Source organism: Cyrtonyx montezumae, unplaced genomic scaffold (genome assembly GCF_038088225.1).
Source record: "Cyrtonyx montezumae isolate F1298 unplaced genomic scaffold, pur_monq_1.0 scaffold_5, whole genome shotgun sequence".
Classification (NCBI taxonomy): Eukaryota; Metazoa; Chordata; class Aves; order Galliformes; family Odontophoridae; genus Cyrtonyx; species Cyrtonyx montezumae.
The window spans coordinates 15,398,617-15,409,995 of NW_027072056.1; the positions used below are offsets into that span (position 1 = coordinate 15,398,617).

Consider the following 11,379-nt stretch of genomic DNA (forward strand, 5'->3'; position numbering starts at 1 on the left):
TTTTTGCTGATGTTTTCTTCTTTTTAGCAGACTTCGCAATGTCCTACCTGATAAAATTTACTTTGGCCAATATTAATCAGTCAGTTTGATGTCCTAACATTTACTTTTCACTTTTGTTGTTTGCAATGCCTTCTTGGAACTGGGACAAATATCAGACATGCGCTCATGCAAAGTCTGTGGTATGTACTATATAAATGAGACCCCGGTTCCTGCTGCCTAGCTACCACCAGAACAGTATTCCTTGGAAAGGGATAGATTTTCTCCGGGTGCCATGAGGGCACTAGTAGCTCTCATACTGCTTGTTCAGCTCCCAATTCACAGAGCTGCACCCGCAGCTCCCCCGCCTCCCTTGGGCTGTGATGACCCAGAATCTGAAGCAGCAGCTAAATTTGCTGTGGATTATATTAATGGCCACAGTCATCACGGATACAAGTTTGCCTTAAACAGAATTGAGCAAGTCCGCGTGCTGCCTCAGGTAAGTGAGGAGCTTGCAGGCAGAGCACAGCGTTAAGCTGTAAAGGCTTGGCTATGACTGACAAGACCTGCCAAGGGCTGTATCCTCATCTGGGGTAAATCAGCATGGCTCTATTGATTGAAATGGTGCAATGCCACCACACGGCAGATGAGAATCCAGGTCACTGGAATGTATCTCTCAAAGAGCAGAACTGAGTGGGGGAGAGAAATGTTATTTTTGTACAGAGCTAGAAAAGGCTTAGTCTACAAATGCTGCATGCCTGCTATGGGAGATCGTTCAAAGTGCTGATTCATGAGCCCAGTAGCTAATCTGGAGAAAAACTGCAAGGATAATTCTCATGATGTGGGTAACTATTTATTGGCTAAATGCATACCTATCATAACTCCATGCTGTTAGTGATTTTGTACTAGCTATGAATTTTACCTAATATCCCATTGAGCTGACAAGGAAGCCGAATGGAAGTAACTGTGGCTTGTAGTCTCATTTCCACTAAGATCTATTCATTTCACTGTAGTCCTCTGGAAAGGCTGTAGAAATGGACATGAATGCAGCATATGCACACATTTAGAACCTTTGATTTTCTCACAACACTGAAATGAAACTCCAGGGCTGATTACTGCTTGACATGAGAGAGAGGATACCAATATCATCTACAAGAGGATAAACCAGTTATTGATAAGATTAGAAGTGTCCCTACAGTTACACAAAAACATTGGTGACACTACTTTTCTCTTATTTAATATTTTTACACAAAAATAATTTAATTGGTTTGAAAGAATCATTCATAACTCAAACCTCAGAGTCAACTTCAGAGCTAGAGACCTTCACTTCTGCCCCTCCATTTATTTGTCTTATGCTAGAGTTGCAAAGGCTCAGGAACAACCACGAAATATCCTGTTGTCCATAAACAACACGAATACTGTGACTGGAACTTAGCTGGTGCAATTCAGTGTAATTCCAATGGAGTAAATGAGGTGGGCCAATGAGCATGAGCAAACAGAGTTTATTTGGTACCCTGCTAAAGAAACATGGAGATTTTTCATCAACAAAAACAGCAGCTGATTTTTTAAAGCTTAAAAGATAAAATTATCTTAAGAGACCTGATCCACCACATGCAAGCTGGATTTTCCAGGAATTAATGGCCAGCTCCTTAGCTGGTAAAAAAATCAGCGTGATGTCAGTGGGACTGCCTTGACTTGCTCCAGCTAAAAAGCTGGCTCTTGTTTCTCACAAGGTTATATGTAAGGACCTCTTTGGTTACACTAGCATACACCTGGAGCTATCCAATAACAAAGAGACCACAGCAAAGCCCCCAGGAAAAACTCAGGTGATGTTTTGTGAAGTACTACTGTTTCTGTTTTTTTCTTTTTTCTTTCAGGGGCCGAATAATGTGATTCTGTTCCTTGAACTTGACTTACTAGAGACCACGTGCCACATTCTTAATCCTATACCTCTTGCAAATTGCTCAGTAAGGACATTTGAAGAACATGTGAGTATCTGAAACGTGACTTGCTTGGTGCAAAAGTGCAAGTTCAATAAGTTGATGTTAGGGGCCATTTATGATCAGTTAGAATTTTAAGCTTTGCTGCAAAGGTTACATCACTGTAACAGCCCAGAAGCACCAGACACTTGCATCTGCCTTGCTGATTTAGTTGCCTTCGTGTCAGGAAGGATTTCACATCCTGTTACACAAGGAGGACAGGTCACTCTCAGTGTGACTTCCGATATGCATGTCATGAATGCCATGGAATTGCTCAGAGGCTTCAGGTGCAGGTCTCCATGCTCAGCCCAGATGGAACGGCACTGTCACATATAGCAGACAGGGGAGGTTGTAAACCTGGACAAGCACAACCTTCCCTGGGCTCCATGTGGTGTGTTAATTAGTGAAATTACGTCAAGTCTAGCCACCAGTGACTGCAGGAGAGCTATTCCCTTTGGACAGGGCTCTGCCCTCAAAGTAATGCTTCACTGGAATTTACTGGCCTCAAATATTTTGTTCTTATGCAAGCGTGATCCCACTGTGAAAAGCTTTCCCTAACCAAAGCACTGGAAGTGTTGTCTGAGTACAGGCAGCTTGCCTCCTAAGCAAAAAGCAAAGCAAACAATTGACAGTTTAAGCCTGCTGCTTCTAGAATGGGGCCCAATTCACAGCGCTCGTGACTAAATCCACCCCTGTATTCATCAGGGCTTGGATCCCATTTTCCATCCTGGGGGAAGTGATTCTAACTGTTCCCCCTTCCCACCTTTGCTTCTGACATCTCCTCCCCTGTTGGCTGTTGCCTGCAAACCAGCTCACACAAGGCAGCGCTCTGCTGTTACCATGGCCACTGACCAGATGGGATTATAGGGAGAATGTCATCCAACAGCCCTGCAGAAGGTCTTAATCTATACGTATTCACAGTCTTTGCTCCTTACGAGAGGAACCTGAACTAAATATCTATGATCTAGATACCACAGCAGTTCTGATACTTTTGAGATCTAGATTTGGATCCAAGTTTTGCCACCTCTGTCAGTCCTCTGCAGAACAACATGCACCAGGACAAGCCTACCAAGGCCTTCGCAATCATGCTGATTTTTCCAGAACACTCAATCCAGGATCTGTTCTTTTGAATTTTGTACTAGTTGCTCTTTTCAGAAATTCCTATTTATCTGCACAGTATAACTCTTTGATTTTTGTCTCTCTGTAGGCAGTTGAGGGTGACTGTGATGTTAAACTGCAGAAACTGAATGGACAGTTTACAGTTCTTGCTAGTAAATGCCACTCACATGCAGGTAAAGATGATGTTCTTTGCATTTGAATCTAAATGCGGAGCATTAATATAGCAGTGCTTACAGCTGTAACTGTACCCTACCCCTTCTAATACTAAAACACTGTAAAGTACTGTGTTTTTAAACCCTGCTGTCCTTTTGGGATCTCATTCTCCTACAGATCTGGCCCTGTCTCTTTGCTCCTCTTTTCTATAACAGTTAAGGTGTGATAAGACCACCTCAGGAGCACTTGACCTGGAGATGGCTGGCACTGAGGCTTTCCCTCAAGAATTTGATTCCCTGTTGGTCTGAATTTGCTGGGGCTCATTGATCTTCAGAACCCCCATGCAAGATGCAGCTTATTTACCAAGTCCAATATTTTCAGTATTGCCATAAGAAAGCAGAGTCTCTGTTCTGCATTGTCTGCATGAGATCTCTGCTCTGTATGCGATGTTTTCAGTACTGCCTTTAAAACTTACGGGTGAGCGAAACACACTATTGAAAACACAGTTCCAAAGAACTAAAATATCTTCAATTTTCTACCATTTCTTGTGTGAGCTGAGACATCTTTTCACTGGTGTCATAAACATTTTGCCAGAAAGAGAACTGATTAAATCCTGAGTAGTAAGAATATGCAAAATATGCTATTGAAATCCACAGCATTTTTGCTTGCATTAAGACTTCAGGACTCAGAAAGCAAAAGTTGCATGAAATACTGCCATCTATTGCTTGCACTGCAAAAAATCTTTGCAGTATAATTCAGGACAGACAGAGAAACAGTGTTTTGCATCAATGAATAGGTCTATATTGTCTTTCAACTTACAATCAGAGCGAAACAATCTGTTCCTCCTGCAGACTCAGCGGAAGACATTCGTAAGCACTGCCCGGACTGTCCACTCCTGGCAAGACTAAATGACTCTGATGTGTTAGCAACTGTTTCCAGTGCCCTCAATGACTACAACAGCAAAAATCCTGATGCCTACTTCAGACTCCTTGAGATCGGAAGAGCCATAAAACAGGTGACTTCTAGAACAGTGTCTATCCCTTCCATATAAACAGAATATTTCTTTTGTAGTACTTGAGCAGTGCTAGCTAGTTATGTTTACAAACACATTGAGCTTGCTTTAAATTGCCCTACTGAATTGTCCGTGATTTCCCTAGTGTGTGCTGTCATCTTAGCCACAGGGTTCTCTTTGACTTCTGTGGGAGATGCGGATCTAGAAGCCACACCATTTGCCTTTTATCTTTTCTCAGCAGCTCTGCAATTTCAAACAGTGCAAAGTCAGTTAAACATCTTTCCTGTTTTATCAGTATTCCCCAGTGCAGATGGTCAATGTTGAGTTTGCTGTGGCTGCCACAAACTGCACATTACAGCAGGCTAAAGATAATCTGCAGGCTTGTCAACTGCTTCCCGAGGATCAGTCGGTAAGTATGCCAGCACATCAGTCCTCGTCTCACCGGCTCAGAGGCAGAACAGAGGCATGCTGTGATGCACTTGCACTTGTACAGGAATAGATCTTTGTGAGAATGAAAGTGCAACAGTTGGATACCACTATGACATGCTTTTCAGTGCATACTTTCTAAAGTTGTATTACCCATTTTTCTTCTCTCTGATGTATCTGGGTTGAATCTCAATACATTTAAATATATTTCAAAAAGGATTAAGGACAAAAGCATCCTCAACACAAAATACCTTTATTAAACTGAATTATACTATCATTTACTTTTCTTAATATGTGCACCTGAGAAAAATCAAGCTCCTTTGGAATGGGCAGTACACAAACACAAAATCAGCATGCTCTACCTCTGTGCATAGTTTCTTGAAAACTATACTGTATACTTCATCACACCGAAGTTCTTCTCTGAAAACCAAAGTGTCCCAGGCAGATTTAATGAGCGGGAAACCTCTTACATGGGTTCCTAAATATTCCTTCCCTTCCTCATGCCCAGACACAGGATCTTACTCTAGAATGATACAAGAATTTCCTTTACTTGCTGGTTATACATTTGAACAGCTTGGCTTCTGAGTCCAACAGACTAAAAGCAAACACTGTATTGCTCAGATAAATCATGAGATGCAGCTATTTCTAAACATACTGAAATTTAGAAATGCAATGCAGGTCATCCCTATTTTCTCACTATTTTCTCTTAACTACATTCTGCTTTGCCAGAATTTTGGTTTCTGCACAGCAACAACAGTAACAGAGCCCTCTCAGGACTTCACAGCAGAATGCCAGCTGTATGGACATCAGGTACCAGCTCTCGGGGCACTCCCTTCTTTCTCAGAATATCCTACCAGCACTGTTTGAAGCAATTGCCCTGAGTTTAGCTCTTTCACTGTAGATTGCATTATTTATCTGTGTTAACTCAGGTGTTTAACTTCATATCCTAAAAAAAACCAACAAGATAAGGTTATACTATGGATTCTGTGCCCAGAATCGTCGCCTCTGTCATCTATGCTTGACATAGTTTGTTTTCCTAACCATTTGGTAGTTTCATATGTCTAGTAGGGCAAAGGGAACCAAATTTTGCTGAGCTAGGGGAAAGGGCATCTAGATGTAAAGTATAAAAGAGCCACCATGGTAGGTCTCATCAACTGGAAGCTTTTGCTACTAGTAGTCCTTAGACCTGATTGAATTCAGGGCTCCTAACTTGCACTGCTATTGCAAGAGAAGGGAAATTTATGTGCACAGGACTTGAGTGCACAGGTAGCGTAGACTCCAATTGGTTTGAGAAGGGCTAGTTGGGCACTGAGTGCTTCCCACAGAGAAGTGCTCTTGGAGGCACAGTAGGAATTAGCTGTCTAGAGGGGATATGAAAGAAAGAATGTGGATTAGGAAAGCAGCTAGGTTTCAGTGTTTCACTAGCTGCATAGGCTGCACAGAAAGTTCACATAGCACAGAATTTAGTATTAATGTTTCACTGGATATTAAAAATGCGTTTCTGGGCTCCCATGTGTGTGTTGAAATCCACAACTTTCCTAGTGGTCATAGACACTTCGTACCTAGGTGACAATATCTGTTTAGGAGTAGGATCCGTACTAAGACATCAATGAAATGTATGTTATAAATCTCAAGTAACTGAATACACACACACAAACCATTTTTCTTTTCCAGCCTGGAGTTACCTACCCTCACACAGGTCAAGATACATTAGCAGGACTGGTACCCAGTGCTGGACAAGGCTTCCTTAACCATAACCTCAGAATTTCCCACAATAACCCTGTTGCATCTGAATCCAGCTCTTCAGAATTTCCTTCCCTGCTATCAGCAAAATCTGTAGCAAAGAGAGCAGCTGCAGAGGTTGCTCAGCATGATAAAGTACCTCGCCCAGTTGGCTTTGTGCCTCCTCCTCCTCCATGCCCTGGTAAGATTCGCCATTTCAAGATCTAGGTTGTGTCACAGATACAGCAAGACGGCTAACTGAAGGATCAGCATGCAGCAGCAGCATCAACACACACAGTACAACACCAAGTGCAAATAGCTGAGAACTCTTGACTCTTAGTCCAACTGACTTTCACCCTCCAGAGAACACAGCTGATGCCAGGATCTTGCAAAGGTCTGCCTCAAACTATAGGAGATTGCAACATACAGCAGTTGCTTTCTCTAAGTACAGAGATGCTCTAGTTAAAAACAGCAAAAATTGTTTGGATGAAGCTGTTATAAAAGCTATACAACAGTTGTAGCTTTGTGATAGAAACACCACCATTCACAATAAAATGTTTAACAGAAATGCTTTGGTACCTTCTGCTTGTCTATTTTTTCATTTAGTTGTCAAGTATCTCCTTCATGGCATTATGAGTCATATTCTGGGCTTGATTTCAAAAACAGTAAGCTTCTGCATTTCTCATCAGCTTCCCTGGGATGTGTGGGTGCTGAGCACTGCAGAAAATCAGGTCAGTCCTTTCTTTTGATCACACACCAATAGCACTAAAGAAACAGCAGGAAAAAAACTCTTTTTCCATTCCACCTGTGGTGTTTCTTAGCATGCATCTACTTAGAGTATCCATCAGAAAAACCTCAAACACTTTGGATATGACATAAGGAGTAATAAGAGCATTGGCACCTGTGAAAAGAACAGAGAATCAGGATACATTCAATGCTGCACAGGCAGAAAGCATCAATACTTCCATCCAAGCACATGCATCCTGTCTTCCAGCAGATATGCAGGTGCAATACGATCATGGGGTACTGTATGCCATATGTACATGAGGGATAACAGTTCAGGGAATAAAAATATACTACAGAAGTGCCTCATGTGAGAGGACCCAGACAGCAATGGCAATTTACCATTGTCCTAGCAGCCAAATCTTCCCTGTATTTCTCACTTATTACAGCCAAAATCTATTCTAGGTGGAGAAGTAATAAGACACTGAGGCCAGAAGGATCTTCACTGTCAGCTAGACTGGAATTCTGCAGGCCCAGGGGAGCAGTCTCAAAGACAGTCATGAATCTTTAACTAGGAACAGCACTTGCTACAAGATAATTACCATGCAGGCAGCAAAACCTGAAGTACACATGTCATTTTTGAACTGTTTCAAATAATCTATTCTATTCTCTTAGTTAGAACCTTCCTGTATTCAGTAAGCAAGATAAGTAACATTTGTTCTTGGTGACAGTGCAACAGGTTGCTATACAGCTTCTGCTCCTCTGTGTCAGTGGGGAGAGCTAAAGACTTATGCACATGTTCTGCGAGTATGGAGGGGAAAAAAAAATGGAAAATCAGCCCAGATTCCGTAAGCCATAGTATAACACGATGGCAGCATACTACCAACAAACCTTCCCTACTGAGGGGGCAGCTCCCACCTTTCAGGAGTACGCTGGGCTCTTGCAGGAAGGGTGTTGCAAGACTCTCATGTTCAGCATGCAGGCATTTACTTGAAAATTGCTAGTACTGAGCTGCATAAAATTTCTGAGGTGGTAAGGTGAGCTGCCTTCCCTTCCCTACTGCATGAGATACAGAAGAGGATTAATGAAATGGTTACTGTTTTGGTTTGCATACTATAACTGAACATCTTCAGTACTATGACTTCAGATGCACAAGACTCAGTTTCTGTCTCATCTGGAACAAATAGATTTCATAGTTTTTGGATTTTTAAAACCAAACCAAACAAATTGTCTTGTATATAACGGAGTCAGCACTACGTTATATAAGACATTGTTTTCCAGACTCAGAAAATTCTTCGTTGGCAGAAACAGCAAGCTTATAAAAGGGATCCCTGACAACGAGGATCTCTGAACTCAAGAAATGCTTCATTTTCTTTTGCATTTTACAACCACACAAAGCAAGGATATGTAGCAGAGCATCCACAGCCTCCATGCTCCATGGATGTTCTCTTACACCTGGCTTAACTACTCATTTCTTTCCTAAAATTAATAAAAAAGAATAGCAGAATCACTCTGCATTCTCCTGTGATTCCAGGCAGTAACTGCACCATTTCTGCCCTTAACACTTGCCCTCCTAAGGACACATTTTCCATAACAGTTTTGAAGAAGTCACTTTGTTTCCTTTCAGTATAGCCCTGTATTCATGCACTCGGATCTCAGTAACAGATTCAGCATTTACTAATAGATTATTCGGGCAATGAGCACTATTAAATGGCAATATATAAAATACAAATGCCTGCCTTCCTGAAATGCAGCATGAATGGTTTTGTCAGGTCTGTTTTGCTGTCTGACAGTGCTTTTCAGTGTTTTCAAACCATGTTTTGCTAAAGCATATGTACCTCATGTGCTTCTTTGCCTGGACAAGCACAGATTTCCCAGCTGTGTCCATGTTTTGAGGTCAGCTACTTGAACAGAGAAATTTTTTCCTTTCCAGTGGGAGTAAGAGTACAAAGAACAGAGTGAGGGATATAACAATTCCTCATTATAAGAGGCACCAACACAGCCAGTACTAACTGGCACCCATCTCCATAGAAATGCCATGTACTGTAAGGATAAAGAAAATGAGTTATTATGCTTTAGCCGCAGGGGAAGCATTCCCAGGCACAAGGAACAATGCTAGTGCGTCCGCATTGCTGCTTCTGCTGTTCCTGTACTATGGCTACAGCAGTGTTTCTCAACACTCATCCCTTGTATCCCTCTCCCCCAGGATACAGTCTGTACATCAGCCTGCACCCTGAATTTGAAAAGCAAATAGTGACATTTGAGGTGGCTCAGTCTAGCAGCCATGTGCCCCTTCGGTCCCGCTCTCTGAATTTTCCATCTCTGCCACCATCCAAAGTCTTCTTAGAAGAGTTCCAGCCCCAGTGCCCTTGCAGGACCTTCTGGATGTATGTGTAATCCCACCCACCCTCCCATGGACATTCCCTGTGACAGATCGTGCTGTCTTGCTGAGGAAAATATTTGGGATGACACTGGGCTAATAACTCGAGATTCTTCATACCACCAACAATCTATAAATTTAAAACAAGATACCTTTACAGTAGTGTTAAATAGAGACAATTTTGTGCATCCCTAGCACTCTTAACTTCCTCACCCAGTAGAGATGCAAGGCTAAAGGTACATGGTGCCTTCCAACAGAGAGCTGTGATCACAGTGCCTCCCATGACCAGGGAAATGGTTACCCTGCTCCTGATACTCTTTCAAGGTGAAATACTGCAGGACTGCCTCTCGCTGGAACATTACTGACTTTTACTGGGGTACTCCCCAGGTAACGGTAGCTGTCAGGTCTCCAGGTCTTCAGGACAACCGGTGAGCTGTGTACAGCTGCTCACACTCCTCTCAAGCAAGGAGCTCCTGGCAGGTGAGCCACAAGGTATACCACTGTCATTTCAAACTAAATTCTCTCCAGGCTGAATTTTCCATGACCCTTTTTCATCTGTACTCAGCAAATCACTTGAGAATCAATAGTGACCACAGTGCAGTCTCTTAGCTGGCAAATTAACCTCCAAATTCAGCAGTGAGGGGATAAGTCATAGGAAATAATAAACCTGCAGAGCTGAGGATGTGCTGTGCAATATAAGGGGCAGCCACCAAGTCAGTGAATGGGTTCCCCTTGAGTCACAGCCCTCAGTCACATCAGGACTGTATTACTTAATGTTGCTGAAAAGGAATGAAAGCAGAGCACCAAGTAGTGCTAAAATAAAGCTGTGACATTGCCGATCAGTTTTCTTTGTTCCTCAGGCCTCTGGCCACAGGCTTATGATTCTCCAGTGGCTTCCTTCAGTTTAAACTGGAGTAGGCTGTGGCAATGGTTAGAGGAGAGAAGCCAGGAAGCTAAATATTAAGTAGGCAGGACTCTTATCCTTGAGCCAATTTTCACCATAGAGTATAAGGAAGACAGTAACACTGAACAAGGCATAGAAGTGAGGTCTTAAATCATCTGGCTAAGGTACAGTTAGAGGATGAGCAGCTGCAGTTCACAGAGAATTCTCTGGACTAATTCTGGCAGAGCTATGCATCTATGATGTGCACTGGCAACCAGCTGGATGTACATTTTTCTTGATTCAAAGTACAAAAAGAATAATTTAAAGGAAAAAAAAAAGATGGCATGAGGAGGAAGGCACTGGTTACTTGAAATCAAATGAAGTTCTTCCTCTAGTTTACATTACACACTCTGTATTCTTTGAAAAGTTTTGGGTTTTTATTCTGTTAGATTTTCCCCTTTGAGATCAGCCCCAGGTCTGTAACATTTTTTTTTCCTAACTCCCCTCTCAGCATATAACTTCAGGCAGTTCTCCATCTCTAAGCTTGGTTCTCAGGCAATAAAAATACAGTAGTGTGTTAAAATTTGTGTGCATGGGGGGAAGGAATCTATGTGCAATTGAACCTGTCTCTAAACCCACAGGATTACAAAGCTAGCCACTGCCAGGCAGGAGCTGAAACAAGGTTTGCAGCCAAAAGTTAAGGTTAGAGGATAAAAAGAACAGCACCTGCTATTTGGCATCAGAAGTAATGTGGAAGGATGGCAAGTTCAGAAAGTGTTCTGCTCAATGTGGCAGTAAGAAGTCAGGTAATAGCAGAAGATGGGATGAAACAGGAAAGGTTCAGGGAAATCAGAGTTGGGCATCAAATATCTGGTAGGTGTCGATAAATTGAGAGTTCCAGATGACAAAAATGAGTGGGCTGGAGTCAAGGCATTGCGAGGGAACAAATTCTGTAATGGAGTATTCACCCAGTAACATTTTGGCAACCCTGCTTCATTTACTATCT

At 42.3% G+C, this 11,379-nt stretch overlaps 1 protein-coding gene across 1 annotated transcript; it reads left to right on the top strand.

The window, feature by feature from the left end:
- Positions 1-227: 227 nt before the first annotated feature.
- Positions 228-6,925, top strand: AHSG (alpha 2-HS glycoprotein). Its single transcript, XM_065748016.1, has 7 exons — positions 228-475; positions 1,854-1,964; positions 3,163-3,247; positions 4,079-4,242; positions 4,535-4,648; positions 5,395-5,475; positions 6,340-6,925. Exons 1-7 carry the CDS (start codon positions 272-274, stop codon positions 6,613-6,615), a joined length of 1,035 nt encoding a protein of 344 aa, XP_065604088.1. The 5' UTR covers positions 228-271; the 3' UTR covers positions 6,616-6,925.
- The last annotated feature ends 4,454 nt before the right edge of the window (positions 6,926-11,379 follow it).